Source organism: Acomys russatus, chromosome 5, assembly GCF_903995435.1.
Source record: "Acomys russatus chromosome 5, mAcoRus1.1, whole genome shotgun sequence".
Lineage (NCBI taxonomy): Eukaryota > Metazoa > Chordata > Mammalia > Rodentia > Muridae > Acomys > Acomys russatus.
The window spans coordinates 61,113,985-61,135,224 of NC_067141.1; the positions used below are offsets into that span (position 1 = coordinate 61,113,985).

The 21,240-nt window shown below is 49.8% G+C and overlaps 1 protein-coding gene across 1 annotated transcript; it reads left to right on the forward strand.

The window, feature by feature from the left end:
* The first annotated feature begins 244 nt into the window (after positions 1–244).
* Golga7b (golgin A7 family member B) lies at positions 245–11,840 on the forward strand. Its single transcript, XM_051146582.1, has 5 exons — positions 245–458; positions 6,565–6,690; positions 10,093–10,245; positions 10,320–10,421; positions 11,536–11,840. The coding sequence occupies exons 1-5, from the start codon at positions 447–449 to the stop codon at positions 11,644–11,646; spliced, it is 504 nt and encodes a 167-aa protein (XP_051002539.1). The 5' UTR covers positions 245–446; the 3' UTR covers positions 11,647–11,840.
* Positions 11,841–21,240: the final 9,400 nt, after the last annotated feature.

Below are 21,240 nucleotides of genomic sequence, written 5' to 3' on the forward strand. Positions count from 1 at the left end.
CGGAGCCGGTAGCTGCGGGCGGGGCTCCTCTCTGGCGGGTGCCGGAGTCTGGGGGCCGCGGCTTCCCCCTCCCCGCCCGCCGAGGAGCTGGCCCCTCCTTCCCCCGCCGCCCCCGCGCCCGCCGCTTCTGCTGTTGTCAATGATAAACCGGGCCGTTGCCTGCAGGAGCCCTGGCTGCAGGCGATCGGGCGGTGAGGAGCCTCGGGCGCGGCCTCGCCTCCCCGGCCCGGCTCCCGCAGCAGCACCGTGGACAGCACAGGCCCCTTCTCCAGGACCCTGCAGCTACCGAGAGGACGCCTCAGGCTTCGGAGATCCCATCAGCACCGCGGACAGCGCCCGGGCCCTCGCTGTCCTCGGCCAGCCAACTCGCTCTTCCAGTCAGTACCGCGGACAGCCCCCCTGGACCAGCCCTGAGTCAGCCTAGGAGTGGTCAGCAGCTGGTGAAGATGGCCACTGAGGTAGGGGCCAGCACTTTCGCCTGCAGGCAACGCCGCAGGAATGATTCCCCACTAGGGGCAGACTGGGCATGAGGAGAAGGTGGGGGCGGGTGGGGCTAGGGGGTGGTTCCCTGGGTTTATGGGAGTGCGGGTATGGAGTGGCAAGGCCGCAGAGCAGGGCTTTGGTTAGTGGCTCCCTCACCTCTGGCATGTCAATCTTGCTCATGCCACCCTGAGACCTGGGAGTCCACTTGTTACCAGTAGCAGGTAACAAGGTGCCAGCTGGGCTGGGCTTCCTTTTCTCCTTAACACAGGGTTCTGATCCCCTAGAGGTTTGGTGATCCCTGCACACCTGTGTAAGGCGAAGGGAAGGTGGCCTAACTGCTCTTGTTGCTATGCAGTGCAGTGTCTTCTGCTAACCCAAATGCTTGAGTAAGGAAGAGAGACCTTCCTCTACATCTGCATTTCCTTAGGAGGAGGGCGTGGACAAAGACATCCTCGGGTCCAGAACCTGAAGGGTTGGTTTTAAAGAACTTCCTGCACCGGCCCCCACTTTCGAGAATCATCATTCCTTGCTTTTTTCTCCATTTGAATTGCTGGTCCCAGAGTGTCCACACTGGTGTCTCTCTGTGTGTGGAAAGACTGCATTCTTCACGGTGTGCCTGCCTATGGACCAAAGGATCTGGAATCTAAGGGCAAAATCTTGGCATAATGCTGAAGAAGTCAGGACTTTTGTCTTCATCCCTAGAGGTTACCCACTCTCCTCCTCCTCTTGTGCTGGAGATGGGAGCTTTTTATGCATGATAAAGCCAGCATATGGGCAAGAAAAGGGGTTGGTTTGGTACTTGTACAGCATGCCAACAACAGAGCTGAAAGTTTCTTTGAATTTTTTGGAGTGTAACAGCACACTGAGTCTCCCCAGTTCGGCTGCTGTCGTCTTTTGTGGTGTCTCCCCATTCCCAGCCTCGCTGGAACACTGCCAAGGAGGAAAGCGAAGGCCTGTGAATGAGTCTGTGTGGTGCCTGTGGGTTTCTGTGAGTGGAATGACATCAGTATGAAGCGCTAGTGCCATTATTCCACTGGGTCTCCTAATATGGCTTGGCACTGTTTGTCCTCCCAGAACCCCCGTGTGGAGGCAAGCCTGCCTTCTAGATGAATTCAGAGTACTTCAGAAGCACCACAGAGACCAAGGGTCTGGTCACTTCCCAGACTGCAGCTGTGTTTGCTTAGAGATATCTGATGAATTCCAAACAGGTCTGTCTGTCCTAGCGTCTCTTCCCTACAGGTCTGCTGTGGCCCACACATTCTACCCACGGGCTCACACCTCTCGGCTGAGGCCAGGTTTCCAGGAAGCTGTTGGTAATAGGCTTGATGACTCTCCCTTGGGAGAGGCTCTGCTATAATGCCTCTGTGGGTACAGCACCATGGCACACAGAATGCTTCTGAGTGTCTGAGCAGCTCTGTGAAGTGGGCAAGGATGGTGTTATTATCTGCAATTAACAGATGAGATGACGGAGGCTTGGAAGCCTGCTTCAGCCTGGTTAAAAAGTCAAAGAAGGCTTCATTATCCCACTTTACAGATGAGGCAATGGCAGTGTTAAGACAATAAGTCATCTTGTCTCTATGACCACTATCTTTGCTGGTTGGCATCCAGGATAGCATATCTAATTAGCCAGTATGATGTTGACTAGAATGCTAGGGGTCTTGAGACAGGATTTTGAGTGAGGAGAGATAGTCAGGAAGAGCTAGAGCAGCAGTTTTCAACCTTTGGGTTAGGGTCATATCAGATATTTGCATTATGATTCATAACAGTAGCAGTATTACAGTTATGAAGTAGCAGTGAAAATAATTTTATGGTTGGGGGTCACCACACACAACACAAGGAACTGTATTAAAGGGTCACAGCATTAGGGGGGTTGAGAAGCACTGAATTAGAGAGACTCAGGTTCTCTGACTGGTCTGGCTGGTCATCTTGAGGGCAGAGGGATAGAGGAATGCCTAGGATGGGTAGGAGCTGAGGGCCAACATTTCCAACCACACAGCTTGGCTTTGGCTGGGCCCTGACAGCAGTGCTGAGAGAAGAAACTCAGTCTCTGCCAAGGCACAGGATGTATGGTGTCTTGGCTGGGGTGAGTCATCCCCTAGTCTGTTTTTACTGTTAGGATTGGCTTGAGACTACCAGGAAAAACCTGTTGGGGGAGAAGGAAAACCTCACTTTACGTTCACATGGTCATTTCCTTAGCGTTCTGAAGAGGAAGAGGAATTCTGTGAGGAAGAGGAGACAGGGAGAGAGAGAGGAAAAGAGAGAAAGAAGGAAGGATGGGTGAAGGGAAAACTGCTTCCTATGGAAACTGTATCTTTTTTGCTTCATAATTTCTGTTTAGAAGTTAGCATTAGGGGAAGGGTGTGTGTAAGGAACACAGTGGAGGGAGTAAGGTTCCTGAGTGAGGAACTAACCTCATTTGGAAAGCTTTGCAGAGCCCATTTCCTGAGCATTGAACCTCTGAAAATGTGTGTCACTTGGAGCAGGGTCTGCCTGGGAAACATTCCAAATGGCCAAGAACAACTGGGAAATGCCTTTTGTTGCAGGGGGTTCCTGAAGTGGATTTTGGCAGGTCAGAGATACTTAAGTGCACCCAAGTAGTATTGCCCAGGCAGGATGTTTGGAGGTCTGATCTCTGAGTCACTGGCTTGCCATTGGGCCCGAGTGTAGGCTGAGGGGAAGGGTGGCCATGTGCCCAGTTTTCCACCCTCAGGCCCTACCTGGCTGCCAGTGACTCATGATCTGCACTCCTCTACTGCCCAGCCCAGTGTTGGCGGATCATATGAACCCCATGACTCTTGAGCTGAGGCTCACCTGCACCTTCTGGAATGAGATGGTTTTTAGTGGGGATGAATCTGTAGACCAGCTGGGACCTCCTGTTTGTCTTGGGCATGCCAGGCCCAGGAGCTCATTGCATTCCGGTGGTTGCTCCATACAAGCCCAGCCTGAGGAACTTTTAGGTGTACAGGGACACACTGTACACTGCTGTGCCCCACCTCCAGGTATCCTTCCATTTCTTATCACATTATGGCTTGGAAAATGGTACCCACAGATCTCACCTCTGATTTTCCTCCTCATGAAATAGCCTTGATCTTGTCCTTGGCTGCCAACAGGCTGTGTGAGAGGGACAGAGCTGAGGACTGTGAGATAAAGGGACTAGCTCAGCTCTCAGAGACATCTAAGACACCCTTGGAGTGATGCTAAGGGGGAGCTGCTGAGGGAAGACACAGAGTCTACAGCCTCAGGGAGTGTTGTGGTGGCCCTAAGAGCTCCTTCCCGCTTCCCGGAGTCTAAGAAGCAGGACAGTAAGTACTTGGGACCTGGCTCTAGCCCCTGTCTTTATTTTCAAACCAGAGCTATTGGAATTAAGCTGTTATTCACAGGTGCCTTTATTTAGTCTGCTTCGTGCTCACACTTAAGAAAATATCGAAAACATTTAGAAATCATGATATCTGATATTAAGGAAATTTGGATTTATGCTTTCCCTAAAAAGTCACAAGTTGAGCTGGGGGAGGGGGTGGTGATGCACACCTGTCATCCCATCACTCTGGGAGGCAGAGGCAGGCAGATCTCTGTGAGTTCGAGGCCAGCCTGGTTTACAAAGGGAGTCCAGTCCAGACAGAGAAACCCTGTCTCAAAGCAAAAGGAAACAGAATATCACAAGTGTCGAGTCTTATCTGCTCATCTATAGACTTCTCAGAGCCCAAAATGCATTCCCCAGGGGCAGAAGCGGATGCCTCATCCCCTGCATCCAGTACAGGATCTGAGGTTCATGTGTTGACCCCTCCCACTCCAGAGCCTTGACAGTGAATGGATCAAAGTCAAGAGGAACTAGGTCTGTAGTATATAACACAGCACCTAACATCTTAACGATTGAAGATTACTTCCTTTTCAGTGAAGTCCTCAATGGGAGGATTCCTGACCAGCAGGCAGATATCCTAGTTCAGCAGGTATATGTCCTCCAAGTGGTCATTCAAGGACTCTGGCCCTTTTCAGTTCTACTATCTTCAATGCTTGGCTCCTTTGGTTTCTGGGGAAGGGAGGCGTTTCGGGTCTGTATGAGTCAAAATAGGCTATCCATCACTTCCACTCATTTTTCTCAGCACGTGACCACTCTAACATGCAAGGAAGCCTAGGGGTGAACTTAGCTGTGTTCCTAGGAGGAATAAGAAATAGCTGGTCATCAGCCAGCCAGTCACTGAGAGACATGCCTACATCTGTGTGCATACAGGTGTGTGTGTGTGTGGGTGTGTGTGTGTGCAGGCTCAGACAAAGGATGACGCCTGTGGCAAGAAGCAAGTCCAGGTCGGAGTGGTTGAGACGTGTTTTTTTTTTTTTTTCTCCTTCCCATTCTTACCACATTTTGTGGTTTAGCATTATCTTATTTTTACTCTGAACTATGACAAAAAGAATCTCCTTCCAGTGGGTCCCTTAGGCTTACCCACTCCTATAAAACTGTCAGAATGGTGTTTCCAGAGCTGAAAGAGTCCATGCTGGCTTTGCATGCTGGCTTTGGAAGGGCAGGGAAGGCCACAGCCTCTTTCCTTTATCAGGAAAATACATTATGGTGCTGACTGGACACATTGATTATTAACTTATATTATTACTAAAGCATGTTGACTTAAAGCATGGATTTTTCAAAAGTACCACGGGATCCTAGTAGATCTTTTCCAACAAAGATCCTGACTAGTGGTATCAAGAAATATTGAGACCAGAGGTGCGCTTATATGCCATTTAATTCATTCCCCAAACTTTGAGATCAAATATCTCGCTCGAAGCAAAGTTTACCTGAATTGAGGAAAGCCTTATGTAATGTTCTCCACTTCCTATGTTCCTAAGACCTTGATACACTAATTCCTCTGTCTTGTCAGTCTCTCTCTTTTCTTTACCTCAGCTTTTAGGCACCTCTCACCTGCCATCCTTTCTGTTAGCAGAGGCCTGTCCTGTTTATGGTCTCACCCTTGACCATGGTACATGTTCGTCTCCCACTGACTGCATCTATTCTGCGAACCAGCTTTGGTTTTGCTAAATGCTGTCCCAAGCCACTGGAGCAGAGCATGTTCTGCCGACTTCTTTACTCCCTCTCCCAGGGTCATCCTCCTCTTCCTACTTTTGGTCAGACCCTGTCATTGCGAATCCCTAACTTTCCCTTGGGATGCAATGCAGTCTCCAGGAAGTCTTTGTGAATAAGCATTTCTGAATAAATGTGACTTTGTTTCAGCCATTCATCGCAGTCTAATTCATTACACATTTACTTGTCTTTCTCCCTGGAGCCCAGAGACTGACTTTTGCTCAGAGTCGAGAGAGCCTGGCACTAGCAAGGACTCAATAAACGAGAGTAGAGTGACTGGATGGATTCAGCTTAATTGCATAGGATGAACTGGCTTTTCTTCGCTCTGCCTTCAGGGCTTGGTCTCCACGTGGTTCCAATGCTGGATGCATTTCACCAATGGGGTGTCTGTCTCAAGCGTGAGTGACTGAGGCTGGAGAGATAGAAGAAAGAGGTATTTTTGTTTTGAGGACTGGAGCCCACTCCCCTCAAGCGCTAGGTCAGTGTCAGAGTTTTCAGGTTGGATGCAGAGACAGAGTCATCCCACTCCTGCCAACACCTGGCTCTGGCCCACTTTATTCTCAATTATCCCTCAGGAAATAGCCATTTTTGGACCCTTTTCTGGGTTGAGAAAACTATTGAGGTTGCTCCTTGGCCTTTCAGAACTTGGCCTGGACCTCAAATCTTCCTTGGGGTCCAGGGACACCTCAGAGTTTCCTCTCCTCCACATGCCCCACTCCTCGACTTGGTTATGAATTTCACTTGCACTGAGTTCTCCAAGCACACAGCTGGCTGCCACTGTGCCTCCCGTCTCTTGTTAGAACTTATTTTTGCTGTGATTGATGGCTCTGCACATCTCATTTTGGGCCGGCTTTGCTCCTGCACAGGGCCAGCTTCTCTAGGCCTCTCCCAGAGCCTGGCTGTGTGGTCAGCTGGTTCCTCTGTTCCAGGAGTCAGGGATGCTGGAGAGCCCTCTCTGTCAGTGCACTGTGACAATGGTCCCCTAAGCATGTATCTTCCATCCATCTTCTCAGGTCCACAATCTTCAGGAGCTCCGGCGAAGTGCTTCATTGGCCACCAAGGTCTTTATCCAGAGAGACTACAGCGATGGCACCATCTGTCAGTTCCAGACCAAATTCCCACCAGAGCTGGATAGCCGGGTAAGGGCACCTTTTGGTTGAGGACATCTTTTTCTGAACATGAGCTCTACCTCCTTGGTAGCATCGAGGGTCTTATTAGAATGAATTTCCCCCTTCTATGTGACACATAAATGCATGACTTGTTCAGCTACCTCAAATGGAAGAATGATAAATTCATTGCATGTCTTGCATTTCTACACAGAAAATTCTCTGGAAAACAAAACAAAACAAAAAACCCCCACAAAACCTCAGGCTTGTTCCAGTCCTGCAGCTCAAGTTATCCTCACATGAGAATTCTCCCGAAAAACGTGTTAAACAGATATAAATTCCTGAGTCCTAGTGGGCGAGATTAGGTGTCACCCAGACCTGCTGACTCAGTTGCTGGCCTGTGGTTTAGAAATCTCCACTTGTGGGCAGCTGTGCTTAACTCTGGTTATACACTAGAATTTTCTGGAGAGCTGAAAAAAATCTGTGCACCCCAAAGCACTTCAGTCCGAACCTTGGGGAGTGGAGCCTAGGCACTGTCACTATTTTACATCTTAATTGGCAATATTAAGTTAACTAAGACTTTTAAAAATCAAAATTGGTCAGACTTCAATTTTTTTTTAAATAAGAATTCTCAGGGGAGCTGGAATTGAGTGGTCCCCAGATCCTGTGTGGGCAGTCTAGCTGGCTGTCTAGCACAGTGCCTCTTTCCACTGCTGGCCTTGGGAAATGGGGGACCAGACAAGGCATCTACTTGGATAGGGTAAGGTGACAGTAGTATTTGCTGCTCTGACCTAGCCCTCCCTTCCCAGGCCGAGTCAGCACCTCTTGGGGCTGAGATTTGAGTGTGGTGTTGGCCTTAAAAAGTGTGGGGAGAGCGGGGACTGCCTCTGACACAAACTCTGTTGTCCCCAATTTGATCACTTCTCTTTAGAGGAAGGGGAAGCGGGCTATCGGGAAGAGACTTGATAGGCTGTGGTCATATGGTGGGGGAGGAGGTTCCCTTCTGTCAGAGCTCTAGGGGAGGGGAATAGGGTGGAAGAGGGAGGGAGGGTAGAAATGGGAAGATACAAGTGAGGGGATAACAATTGGGATGTAATCTGAATAAATTATAAGGAAAAACAAAAAGAAAAAAAAGTGTTAGTGTGTAGACAGCACTGAATACCACGACTAAGCCCTCGGTTAAAAATTGTGCCCTGAGGCTTCTAGGGCCAGCATCACCTGGGAAACAATGCAAGGTTTTGAGCCTACCTTAGAGCTCCCAAATACACATGGGCTTTAGCCAGCTCCTTAGGTTGTGTGCAAGTGCTCATGCATTAAAACTGTAGCATGCAAGGCTCAGGGTGGCTCATCCAGTAAAGTGCTGGACGTGCAAGCATGAAAACCAGAATTGGACCCCCAGCACCCACATAAAAAGTGTGACTCAGGGGCATGTGCCTGAAATTTCAATTCTTCAGAAGCAGAGATAGGCAGATCCCTGGAGCTCACTGGACAGTCAGGCTGGCTGCCTTGGAAGGCTCTGTGTTCATTGAGAGTCTAAAGATTTAGGTAGAGAATTGAAGAAGAAATCTGGTATCAACTACGAGCCTCCAAATGTGTGTATGCATGTGTACACACACACACACACACACACACACACACACACACACACACACACACCCAGAATCAGTACTACAAGAGCCAGGTGCCTACCTTACCTGTTTTTTTCCACTGTCCTCTGAGGTTCATACCAACGCAAATGTGTCCTCAGTGGGTATAGAGGAAAGTAAATACTGTGTGGTCGAAGCTGTGGCTGGGAAGCTTAGAGACCCAGAGGAAGAGCTAGGGGCTGCTTTCCCATTTTCTTTTTACCTGTCTTATACAAAGAGGGGAGGAGTCTGATGTCCCATCTTCATCTGCTAGTGGCATCTCAGGCAGTCAGCCAAGGTCTGAGTTCTGATCCTGTTTTTGAGGGTGTACACCCCCCACTAGGGCTGCCTTAGAGCTGACTTGGGCTTGGAAGAGGGCAGAGACCCAGTGCTATGTTGTAGAGCAGGCCAATCTGAGGAGATTTGAAAGATGAGGCTGCTCTTTGCCGACCGAATCCTCACTGGCTCTTGGAAAACCATGAGCATCCCATTCTTATGGAAGCACACTTGTCTTTTGCAGGAAGTTAGGGCAGTGGTGGGGGCGGGGAGGCCAAGGATGAGGCCTCAGGGCTCTTGTGGTTTCAGGATCACAGAGCAATCCTCACCTGTGAGAAAGAGAGTGAGGATGACAAGAATGCTTTTGAGGTTTTATGAGAGTTTGGGAAAAGGATGGCACATAGAAAGCTCTTTGTGTTTCCTATTGTTATGAGTACAGGTCAACTTCCTGAATGTACACACACACATACACACACGGACCCACAGCCACAAGTACACACACACACACACACACAGACTCACCCCTCACAGACACAGATACACATACAGACACACACAGACACAGCTATACACATATACTCACAGACTCACACAGACCCCCTCCCCCCAGCCACATGCACATACACGCACACACATGGAGGCTGTAGTGGCTAGTGACTTCTTAGCTGGGGGGAAGAGCCTGGAGTGGCTCTCCTGAACTCTGTCAGTTGCAAGCAGCTGAAGCCCCTTCCAAATCAGGAGAATTTGCTCTTGAACTCTTGCACAGCCATCACAAGGGGAAGTGATGTCACCAGAATACTCGCAGCTGAGCTTCTGCATAAAACACTCAGGACAGCAGTTTTTAACTTGTAGCTCGTCTCCCCTCTGGGGGTCGAATGGCCCTTTCACAGGGGTTGCATATCAGATATTTGTATTACGATTCACAACAGTAGCAAAATCACAGCTGTGAAGTAACAACAAAGTTAGTTTTCTGGGCACGCCTATAATCTCAGCACGTGGAGAGTCAGAGGCAGGCGGAGCTCTGTGAGTTCGAGGCCAGGCTGGTCTGCAAAGCAAATCCAGGCCAACCAAGGCTACACAGAGAAACACTATTTTGGAAAAACCAAAAAAAAAAAAAAAATTTTTTTTTTTGTGGTTGATGGTCACCACAACAGGAAGAATTGTATTAAAAGGTCATGCATGGATCAGAAAGGTTGAGAGCCACTGATCTAGGACGTCATGAGCCTTCTGCGTCCAAGGGAGGCCAGCAGCATGTTTGATCCCATCCTACAGTTGAGGAAACCAGCACAGTACGGGCAAGCCACTTGTGCAAGACCACATGACCAGTCCATGGACAAGTCTGCACTGGACGCAAGGTCTCTTGTTCCCAGTGGTCCCTGCTCTGCTTGCAGCCCGTCAGTCATACCTGCACCCCAGTATTTTACCACCTCCCATCCATGCAGCACCTGGGCCTCTTATCCCAGCATCCCCCTCCCCCTGGGATTGCCCCCACACCGAGGAGGCTGACAGTCTGCCTCTCTCTCTCTCCCTCCAGATTGAGCGGCAGCTCTTTGAGGAGACCGTGAAGACCCTCAATGGTTTTTATGCGGACGCTGAGAAGATAGGGGGCAGCTCCTACCTAGAGGGCTGCCTGGCCTGTGCCACAGCCTACTTCATCTTCCTCTGCATGGAGACCCACTACGAAAAGGTGCTACCTCCCCGTCTCCCCTTCCCCAGCTTTCTTGCCACAGTCTCATCCTTAATGCACCCGTGTCTCCACAGGTTCTCAGGAAGATTTCCCGTTATATCCAGGAACAGAATGAGAAGGTCTTTGCTCCTCGAGGCCTTCTGCTCACAGACCCCGTGGAACGTGGCATGAGGGTTGTATCCTTCCAGGCTCTTCAGTGTGAGGTGCAGAGATGTCTACCCAGTAGGCTCCTTGAGTCTGTTGCTAAGAAACGGGAGCCTCTCTGGGGGTCTTCCAAGATTCCACACGCCACTGGCCATAGGCGCCCTCCCACCTTTAGTTAGTGGGACTGCTTGGGAGTTTGGGGCTTTGTATTTATTGGACTGCATGCCATCAGTGCTTATTTCAGGCCAGCCACCATCTAAGGGTGGACCCTTCTTACTCCTCTGTGGGTACCAGGACATTGAAGGTAAGCTGAACTGGGTAAGTTGAAGCAGCCGACTGTCACAGTCAGGAGTTGAGCCCAGACCCTCTTAACCTGTAATGCTGTCGGTTCCTCAAGCAATCTGTAAGCCTTCCACAATCCTTTTATATCCTGTGTTGAGCCCCACCACCCACTGAACACAGATGAGGATGGGGATGCTATCCTGGGGTAGCTGTCTTGGGGATGCTATCCTGAGGTCAGCGTGTGGACGATAGTACTCCTGACCCCATTTGGAACAGTTGTTCAGGTGAGCAACTCCTCTTGCAGGAGCAACAGAAGCATAATAGTTAAAATAATGCATTTTACAGTAAAGCTGAGAGAAGAGTTCAAAAAAACATAGTCCCAGAGACACACATTTTCTTGTGTTTCCTTTTTACTGACCCCTCGTGTTGTGCTCAGTACTCAGATACTCCATTTAATTTGCACAGGAACGCCCCCAGGCTCTGTTAGTGTTCCGTTTTCAGATGTGATCATTGCTGGTTAGCAGGTGAAGGGACTGGCTTAACTTGAGTGAGCCAGTAGGGATCAGCAAACGGAAGTGTTTGTATCTTAACATCATTTCCTGTTGCATTTGTGACTAGGAATCATCCCATAATGCATCTCGAGGAAGGCCAGACTCTGTTCATGGGATTCCGTTGTGTACTCAGCCCTGTGTCCTCTCAGAAGCTTGTTAGCTGAGGCTTGGAGAAGAGTTGGAACTTCTGTCAGGTCTCTGGTCTCTGCTATTGGGCATAGCGGCCTTCAGGTCACAGACCTCGTTCTGAATCTGTAGCCCTTTGTTTCATGATTAGCAGCCGGTGCTCACAGGTCCTTAACTATCGTCCCAGATCGAGATCTCCATCTACGAGGACCGGTGCAGCAGTGGCAGTTCCAGTAGTGGCAGTAGTAGCGGCAGCGGCAGCAGCAGCGCTGGCGGGGGCGGAGCGGGGGCCCGGTGACTGGCCGAGAGTCCCTGCAGGGAGGTGTATGGCCGGAGCGAGGGGCTGGCAGATCTGCGGAGGCTGCGCTACCAGAGCACCCGCTTCTGAGTCTTTCTCTGGGCCCACCCAGCCATGTGGCGCGGGGAAGAGGGCAACTGTCCTCGGCCCGTTGCCCCTTGGCAGGATCTTCCTCTTTCTGACCCTGGAGCCTTTTTTTTTTTCTCCCATGGGGCCGATCTCCTAGGGAAATCTGGGGGTGGGGGCAGCTTGGACAAACCCTCTCTTCCTTGCCTCCTCCTCCCACTCCGCTAAGGAAGGCCTGGAGAATTCCCACCTTGCATGATCCTTCATCTGCAAAGCCCATGTCTACCTGGACTCTGCTTCCTGGGGGCACTTTCTAAGGCCCAAGACCACCACAGGGCTCCTGCTTGTCAACGATCCCATCTCATTGGAGATCTGCAGAGATGGGTGCCCTAGGAGCAATGCGGCCACTCTTAAGGCTGTGGCTTTCCTGTCCTTCACTCAGAGCAGAAAAGTCCTCGCAGCCTTGCCAAGAAGCACCCAGCTCTGAGACTTTGCACCCCACCTGGAACTGGTTATAGGGGTTCAGCCTAGAACTTTGATGGGGTTCACTGGGGTATGGAAACTCTTTGGATGAATGAAGCTGGACAGAGCTTGAACTCCTGAACTGGAGCCAATTCTTGTATTGTGTGTATATATGTGGAGTGCACTGTGTGCACAAGTGTATGTATGTATGCATGAATGTTTATGGGTGGACAAGCATTGTGCACATGTGAATATACAAGTGTACGAACATGAGGGCTCGGATATGTGTGATTGCACAAATGAATTGAGTGAGTCTGCATGAACCTGTTTATCTGGGTGAACAAGGGAGAAGGTGAGCGCATGTGAGCATGCACACACATGTGCAAATTATGCATACTTGTTTACGTGTGTAAGTATGAGCATCTGGGCATGTATGTATGGGGAGAGAGGTTACTTTGTGTGTTCTCTTTGGCTGCTGGGCTGATGACTACCAAGTCCTGCCCTGTCCTGTCACACACTGGTTTGCAGAACTTCCCTGTGAGTCCTGTTCCCCCACCCCCCCCCCCCCCACCCCTGCCCCTCTGTAAGTCAGTGTTCTAAAGCTGAGCTGTCAGCTTGGCTCTTCCCCCACCTCTGGCTCTATGGTGTACATTCTAATGGAGGAATGGCTAGGGTCCTAGGAGAGTAGAGCCAACATTTGGCTCGGCTTGGTGCCCCTCTACCAGCCCCCATGACATAGTGGGGGTCACAGATGCTGCATATTCAGCCTGCCCAGGTGTCAGGGCCCTGAGGTCCTTGTAGGTGAGGCTTCCCTGGACATTCAAGGCAAATGTGCCTTGCAAGGAAAGAAGGGCTGGCCAGCCAATGGTGCTGTGGCTCCTAAACGGAGCCGGTTGAAGGGGAAGGGACATCATGGGGCCTGAAGATGGACAGAAAGGGGCTGCCTAGCTCAGTGGGCAGGAGGTGCTAGAAGTGGACAGGAAACACCAGCCAGTATAGACAGCTTTCTGGAGCCAAAAGGACCTGGTTCTCTACTGGCCAAAGCAGCAGCATGTGACAGCAGGAGACTATACAGAGAGATGGAGAGGGCTGGCCAAGCCCCTGAAGCCTCTGGGAGTCCTGAGCCCTATGAGCCCTGGTGCATCGAACCCCTTCTTCCCCAGCTGCAGCCCCTGACTGCTGGCAGAAGCCTGTGCCTCCATAGCCTGCTGTATGGCCAGGCATAGTGAATGACTTTGCACATCCTGTTGGGAAGAGGCAACATGGAGACCTTTTGTTTTATCTTTTTTTTTCTTCAATAAAAGGACTTGCCAGCTTGAGGCTCCATGCTGTTTCCACTAGTCCATGGTTCTGCACCCCAGATTCATGCAAAGAGATCCTGAGTGTATGTGTGTGTGTGTGTGTGTGTGTGTGTGTGTGTGTGTGTGTGCGCGCGCGTGCATGCGTGTGTGCACGCACTCACGGGCAGAAGGCGCAGACTCCACACAGGACTGGTGACCGCTGTCTCCTGGAGCGTCTGGGTCAGTGAGGAGGTGGACATTCCAGGTTCGCTAGATCTTTACCAATCCTTAACCTTTGGTGGATTTGCAACTTTGGGTGGAGGCAGTAGGTTCAAATAAAAGCTAAGCCCAAAGCAATTTATCAGGGAGTTAGGCAGGTACCTATTTCTTGAGCTGGTACCTTAGGTCAGGCACTGTCTGGGGTTGAAGACTAGAATGGGTTAGCAAGGTAGCTCGACTGGTAAAGTGCTTGCTATGCAAGCTTCGAGCACTGAAACCCATGGAAAGGTGGCGGAAGAGGGCAGACTCCACAAAACTGTCCTCTGATCTCCACACATGTGCACCATGGAATGTGTACATGCCCCACCACCTTATGCATACCTTAAAATTGTAAAAAGACTAGAAAGTGTGGAGATATTAGAAACTAGCATAGCTCTATCTGATTCCTTAAAATTAAGCACTTTTTAACCACCCACGACATACCACTTTGCTAAAGCCATATTCTATGGATGAGGGGGACTTAAAGATTCACTGAGTCACTGGGCATGGTGGCACATGCCTTTAATCCCAGGCCTTGGGAGGCAGAGGGTGGCGGATCTTTGTGAGTTCGAGGCCAGCCTGGTCTACAAAGTGAGTCCAGGACAGTCAAGGCTACACAGAGGAACCATGTCTCAGGAAAAAAAAAGATTCACTGAGTCTTCTCATCAGCTCCAGAGAGCTGAATAATGTGTTTCTGTCACAGAGCTGATGGGTGAGTTAAATCAGGGATCCCCACCCCCCCAGGTAGAAAGTTTCTGAAGGTTGTTGTGGGCCTGGGCCAAGGGTCTGTTCAAGAGAAGACCTCATTAGGCCACAGGGACCTGGTACTGGGGTGGCCCAAGGGGGAGGTGGTCTCTGAGTAGTGCCGAACAGAACTCCAGGCAGCTCAGGAGCATCTGTTTGCTGCTACTCAGGGACACCTGGCTCTGCCTGAGCACTGGGGAGCCTGGGTCTCTGTCTCTGCTTAGTCTTGGTGTGTGTGTGTGTGTGTGTGTGTGTGTGTGTGTGTGTGTGTGTGTGTGTAGGGGAGCTGCTCCAGTGGCAGAGTGGGCCATGCTTAAGTTCTGCCTGGGTGGGAAGTTTGCTTTAGCCTGAAGTCAGGTTTGAACCTCAGCCAAGCTGTTTAGCGAGGATGCCCTGCAGAAGGCCGGGGATTTCCAAATTGGCAAAACTCACCCAACACCCCCACTCCTGCTTCTTGACTGGCTGGGAGGCATTCAGCTCTCCCATTTTTAAATGGCAACGGTAAAGGAGATAAAATCGTAGCTGTGCTGGAGCAATGGTCCAACACTTAAGAGCACATCCAGGGAACCTTAGTTCAGTTCCCAGCATCCACATGGTTGCTCAGAACTATCTCTAACTCTAGTTCCAAGGGACCCAACACCTCTTTCTGGCGGAAGGCACATACATGGTACATAGATACACATGCAGGTAAATGCGCATAAAGATATTTTTAAAAAGAAAAATGGCAGTTAGCATTTGTTTAATGCTTATTGTGCACTAGGTGTGCACTAGGTGAAGCCACTACAGAATTCATTGCTTGGGCCTTCTCATGGTGTGTTTCACTCTCTCCACTTTATAGAAGAGGCTTGCAAAAGCTAAATTGCCCCAATTTACACAATTAGAAAGTAGCAGAGCTTGGCTTTGAATCTAACAAGGAGCCTGCAAACTTCAAAAAGGAGCATGGGTGCATCCAACTTCAAGGGTCCCCCAGTTACTCACAGGCTGAAGCCACAGATTTCCAGGGAAGGACCTGGGGCTATTTGTGTCTGGGTTCTAAGGCAGGCCTGGCACCACCACGCCCCAGCAGCACAGGATTATGGGTGGGCTGTGCTCACAGACATGTAAGACCCATGGAGACAGCTCAGTGAATGGCCCAGGGAGACCTGGCAAAGTGTGGCTTTCTCTGCTGCCTCTGTTCTTAAAGCAGTGGTCTGTCCCCTCTGGCTGGTTGCAGCCATGTCATCACTTCCCCCTCATCAAGCAGACACTAGCTGCCAAAGGACAGGCTATTTTTCTTTAATTTTTTTATTTTTTTATTTTTTTTGTTCCCTTTGAAGGGCGCATCCATCCTGGCACACACTATGGTCTTGCTACAAGCACTGGCTTTCTTTGGTTAAAGACAGGCCCTGTGTGACCTGAGGACAGCAGCGTTTATAGAAGTCCGAGGTGCCGCCAAGTGGTAGGATTATGTACTGCAGCTGAGAGTCAAAAGACTACAGAAAAGCCACTCAGGGAATGTAACACTTGCCAACCACCCTAAGCCAACAGCTGTTGTCACCTGGAAGTTATTAGCAGCTTCTAGAGGTGTGGGTCAAGGCTGAGGTCCTGAGACAGCCCGCTCTTTCTCCCCACAGCTGCTTCAGGCACTGCTGGTGGGAGCCCCTCCCCCTCTTCCTATGAGGTCCCTGAAGAAGCACCCTCACCTGCCCTGTGCCTTCTGTTACCCTCAAGGACAAGTAGCTGGACATGTGGCTCCAAACAGGACCCGAGTTTGAGCTCTGGCTTCGCGGTTATCAGCTTGCATTAAGAGAAGCAGCCTCGGCTTGTTTGACTATCAACTAGGAAGACACTTTACAGAAATGTCCAGACCTAAGTTGAGGCCTGGATTAAAAACACGGGCTCCACAAAAAGTGATCAGACACAGCCTGGGGCAAATTCAAAGATGGACACAATTGCTATGGTGAAAGAACTGACATGGCTGCTTCCGCAGTGAGAGTGGTAAAGGCGAGGGGTTTGGGGACTCTGGCAACTCCTACTTTTCTGCTTCAAGGCTGGAGAGCTGGTAGCACACAGTTCTTAAAAATTCAGTGCACTGAACCCATGAGAGCTTTGCATTTTTCTCTGTGTTTTATTGTTTGGTAAAAATAACCAGAAAAGTTTATTTGCTCCAAGATAAGTCAACGAAAGCACAGTATTGGACTTCGTGTTTTACTGAGGATCTATCAATATGCCTGCCAAACCACATATGTATATACGTGTGTGTGTGTGTGTGTGTGTGTGTGTGTGTGTACCTCCTGTTTGCTGTGGTTGTGGATATATATGAAAATGTTTGATATGCTGAGAGTGAAGCCACCAAAAGAGAACATCCCTTGTCCCTAAGAAAACCTGAAACAGGTTCACACCAGTTGTTTTTTTCTTCCTTTATTTTGGTTTCTTTTGAGACAGGGTCTCACTATGTAGCTCTAGCTGTCCAGGAACTCACTGTGTAGACCAGGTTGGCCTTGAACCCACAGAGAGCCATCTGCCTCTGCCTCCTGAATGCTGGAATTAAAGTCATGTGCCAGGCTACCAGTTTTTTTTCTTCTTTTATTTTTTATTTTTTTAAAAATATTTTTATTTAATTTTAATTTATGGGTGTTGGTGTGAGGGTGCCAGATCTTGGAGTTACAGACAGTTGTGAGCTGCCATGTGGGTGCTAGGAATTGAACCTGGGTCCTTTCAAAGAGCAGGCAGTGCTCTTAACCACTGGGCCATCTCGCCAGCCCCTCTTTTATTTTTTTTTAAAGATTTATTTATTATATATGCGGTGCTCTGCCTGCATGTACACCTGCACACCATTAGAGGGCGTTAGACCCCATTATAAATGGCTGTGAGCCACCATGTGGTTGCTGGGAATTGAACTCAGGACCTCTGGAAGAGCAGTCAGTGCTCTTAACCTCTGAGCCATCTCTCCAGCCCACAGGCTACCCGTTCTTAACCTTAACTTCCACCTCCAACCTCCAAGCCCTGCACTTATGTGCATAATCAGTACCTTTATCTGGAAGACACAATCCATAGCTCTCCGCAGACTCTCAAAGGTATATATGATTGACCTCAAAAGGTTAAGAATAACTGGTTTTGAAGAATCAGTGAGAAAATAGCTGGAAATGGGCCTGGCATGAATTAGGTGGTCTGTAATGCCAGTATCTTTTTTGGCTCTCAGAGTCTAGCCTCTGAGGTTTCCACAGGACTCTTCTCAGATGACTCTAGGAGGCTCTATTTTTTCCCAGGCAGCACCAAGGGCAGAGTACACCGTGCTCACAACTCTTCTTTCAAGAGGTCCTCAAAGGACCTGTCATTTCAGCATCCACAGGATGCAGGATGCAGTGTGTAGCATCCTGGGGTGGCACCAGGGTTTATGTTTTTGAGCCAGGAATGATATAGAGGAGGTGAGCAAATGTGAAGGTGTCAGAGGGTAGTACCCTGCCAGGGGACTCCTCACCCTCACCCCCAGCCACTCCCTTACCTTCTTTGAGCCAATGCTTGGTCATCAGCAGCATTGCAAGAACACATCCTTGTCAATGATAACAGGCTTCCTCAATGTAAGACGTTAGTGTTACTGTGGAAGTGACCCTGGGACCTCATTATGCAATGGACTCATGACACAGCTTTATAGAAGGTTTCAGATACTCACATGAAACCAACATATTTATCCAAAGCTTCAGTGATGCCTAAAATATGGGGAACAATCCCCAAGCATCATTACTTCATTTATTTCTCTAGGGGGGGGTTATATTGAAATCTGATTTTATATGTGAGGAAACAGGTGTTCCAGGTTGTTATGTAGCTTGACAAGAGCCCACAGCTGAATGCCTCAGAGCAGAGTTTTGAACCTAAGTCCTTGATGCTGAGTCCTGCTTTGTTCTGCCCCAGCGTGTCACAGTCAGCCACGAGATGCCGTCCTACCTGGGCTGCCTTTTAAGTACAGGTTCCAGATCCATGGTAAAGCACATGGGCAAATGCGGACACAGAAAAATTAGTTTTGGAGGGGGATGGAAATGCTTGTTACTTTGGAGTAATTCAAGGTATTGATTTCTGTAATGGAAAAGTGATTGGGGACCAGCTACCACCTGAGAGCAGTATTGCTCGATGCCTGGGAAGAAGGAAACATTACACACAGCTTACAAGCCTCATTCACAGTGACGGTCCCTTTTCCCGATGTCCCCAATTAATCAGGAAACCCCTCGAGGGTGGGGATCTTGTCTACTCGTGTCTACCTCTTCCCTCCCACCTTGTCAGGTGCCTGTCATAATGCCTCGCCCTTGGCACTGACTGGTGATGCGGCCTTTCACAGGCTGGCATGAACCGGGAGAAGGTGCGGCTCATGCAATCCGAAGGCCCCTGGGCATTGCGCTGCCAAGAGGCGGGTGCAGATAGGCTGTGCTTATGAGTGATACAATTGAACCGCAAATGGCCACCAAATAACTCAATTAAAAGGTAGAGGCGGTGATGTGGTCATGTCCTGAGCTGGCAGCAGCTCCTCAGTAAGGTCACCCTGGCTGTGCCCTTTTGGCTTTTCTGGGAAAGGAAGGGAGGAAGAAGGCATCTTGACCTGACTTAGCCCTCACCCATCTTGCCTGAGCACCGGGATTTCAAGCAAGGAAAAATCCTTTTGGACTTTTCACGTTTCTGTTTCTGTTTTTGTTTTGGCCTAGAAGCCTAGGCGTAGGTATTAAGAGGGTGAGATAACATGAGTGGCTGGCTGGATGGATGGAAGAAGGGAGGAAGGATGAACTGACAGCTATGTGGGTGGGCACAGAGAGGATGAGCTCAGGGGAGTGACTGGCAGATCAGGACTGAGTGAGAGGGCTGCCTGGCTGGAGACAAACGCTTGTAGACTCTGGAGAGGCTGGTGAACGGATGAGTTCTGATTGGCCCTGTGTTCCTCCGAGCTGTTCAGAACACAGGCCCGGACTCTTCAAAGCAAAGATTCTGTGTTTATCCCATCCCCAAATGAATTCACCATCTGTAACTGAGTGATGGATGGATCTTGCTGCAAAGGAGTCGTATTGGTCTAAAATTGCCTGGTTAATGACTTATGGATTGTTGTAAAACCAGACACCGAAAGACGTGAAGCCAGGAGTCGAGGGCTTGGAACAGATTCTGTAACAATCTCTACATTTCATCAGTTGGGTGTTGTGCTGAGCGCTTCTCTGGAGGGAGCCTCAGTGCCGTTCCACGGGGCTGTTACTAGCTGACTCTGTGGGTGAAGAACGTGAGGCTCAGCGGGGAGACACCTTGCTTCACTTCAGAGTGTGGAAATGGATTGCATGAGCGTCTTTGATTCCACAGACTCTTAGTGAAGGGAACCGTTCATGCATAGATGGCTAGAAAGAGGGTTATAGAGGTCTTGTCCTAGGTCTCTAGGAAGTGACGTAGCATTTAGCACACGGGATCACCTTTTGTATGGGCTGAGGTAGTGACTTTCCTTTTTTTTTTTGTTTTTTGTTTTTTGTTTTTTGAGACAGGTTTTCTCTGTGTAGCCTTGGGTGTTCTGGACTCACTCTGTAGACCAGGCTGACCTCGAACTCATAGCAATCCACCTGCCTCTGCCTCCCAAGTGCTGGGATTAAAAGCGTGCACCACCACCACCCGGCTGGTACTGTGACTTTCTAATGACAGTATCCTGGAGACAATTCCAAATTTCCCCCTGCCCCCTCTTCTCTGTGTCTTCCTGGGACAGCAGAGATGAGTACAGCTGGTTTGCCTTTCTCCGTTTGGTTTGGACCTGTTCTCTTGCCACTCAGGAGCAGCCATGAGCTGGGGTGTGCTTCTCCCTTCCCCAGCAGGCCCACGGAGGAAAGGAAGTTCGCCCTTAGCTTGGAGAGTCATCCGGTCGCTCAGAGGGTAGGATTCGTTGTGGCTGCTCTGGGACTGGCCGTGCAGAGGAGCTATCTTTATGGGAATGACTGGCCTCAGTCAGGTTCTCTCCTTTGCCACTGGCTGGCGTGGTGGATGGTGCACGGACTCTTAGCAGAACTGCCTAGGAATGGTGACTCTCTCCTGACTCCCCTCCTCACCAGCTCCCGACCCTGCCTCCTTGCTCTCAGCTGCACAGCTGTCTCCTGTAGTGCACACCTTCTGCCTTGGAGTGCTTCCAGGATCAAGCCCATTGGCGCTTCCTGTCACTTGATGGGAGGAACCAGCGCTGCCCACGCGTTCTCAAAATTGTGGTCATGTGCTTCTGAAACACTGGTGCTTTCTGGGAAAAGAGGTGGGGAGTGGCCTGGCTTAAAGTCTTTAAAAGAGCCACGGGCAGTGTGGGCCCGGAGGAGGACATACAGGGCAGCAGAGTCTATGGTCTTCAGTCTCCCTGTCTGCAAAGACTGGAGCAGAATCAGACCTCTCTGGTGCCTTAGCACTAAATGCTTGAGGAGTCTGTTAGTGTTGATAGGGCATATTTAGAAGAGATCTGTGGCTCTCAGCAACATTTGCTCTGTGTGGCCCAGTGAACCTTATGCCAACTCTGTTCCAGCTACCTTATTTTATGACTATCCTCTTTAGGAATGGCGCCAATTCTAGGGTCAGGGAGATAGGCTCTGCCCTTTTATGGCCATTCGTGGTCTTGGGAGCTCTTTCTCACTTACCTAGCCAGGGTGGCCAGTGCTTTCCTTATCTCTACTTGCACACCCCGGGACAGTCCAGGCACAAGTATGGAGAAGCTGTGGCATCAAATAGAACCTAGCTCTATCATCAATTTCGGTATTCATTAATAATCAGATCTCTAATTTATTGGAGGCGTACTACATGCCAGGCAATGTGGCAA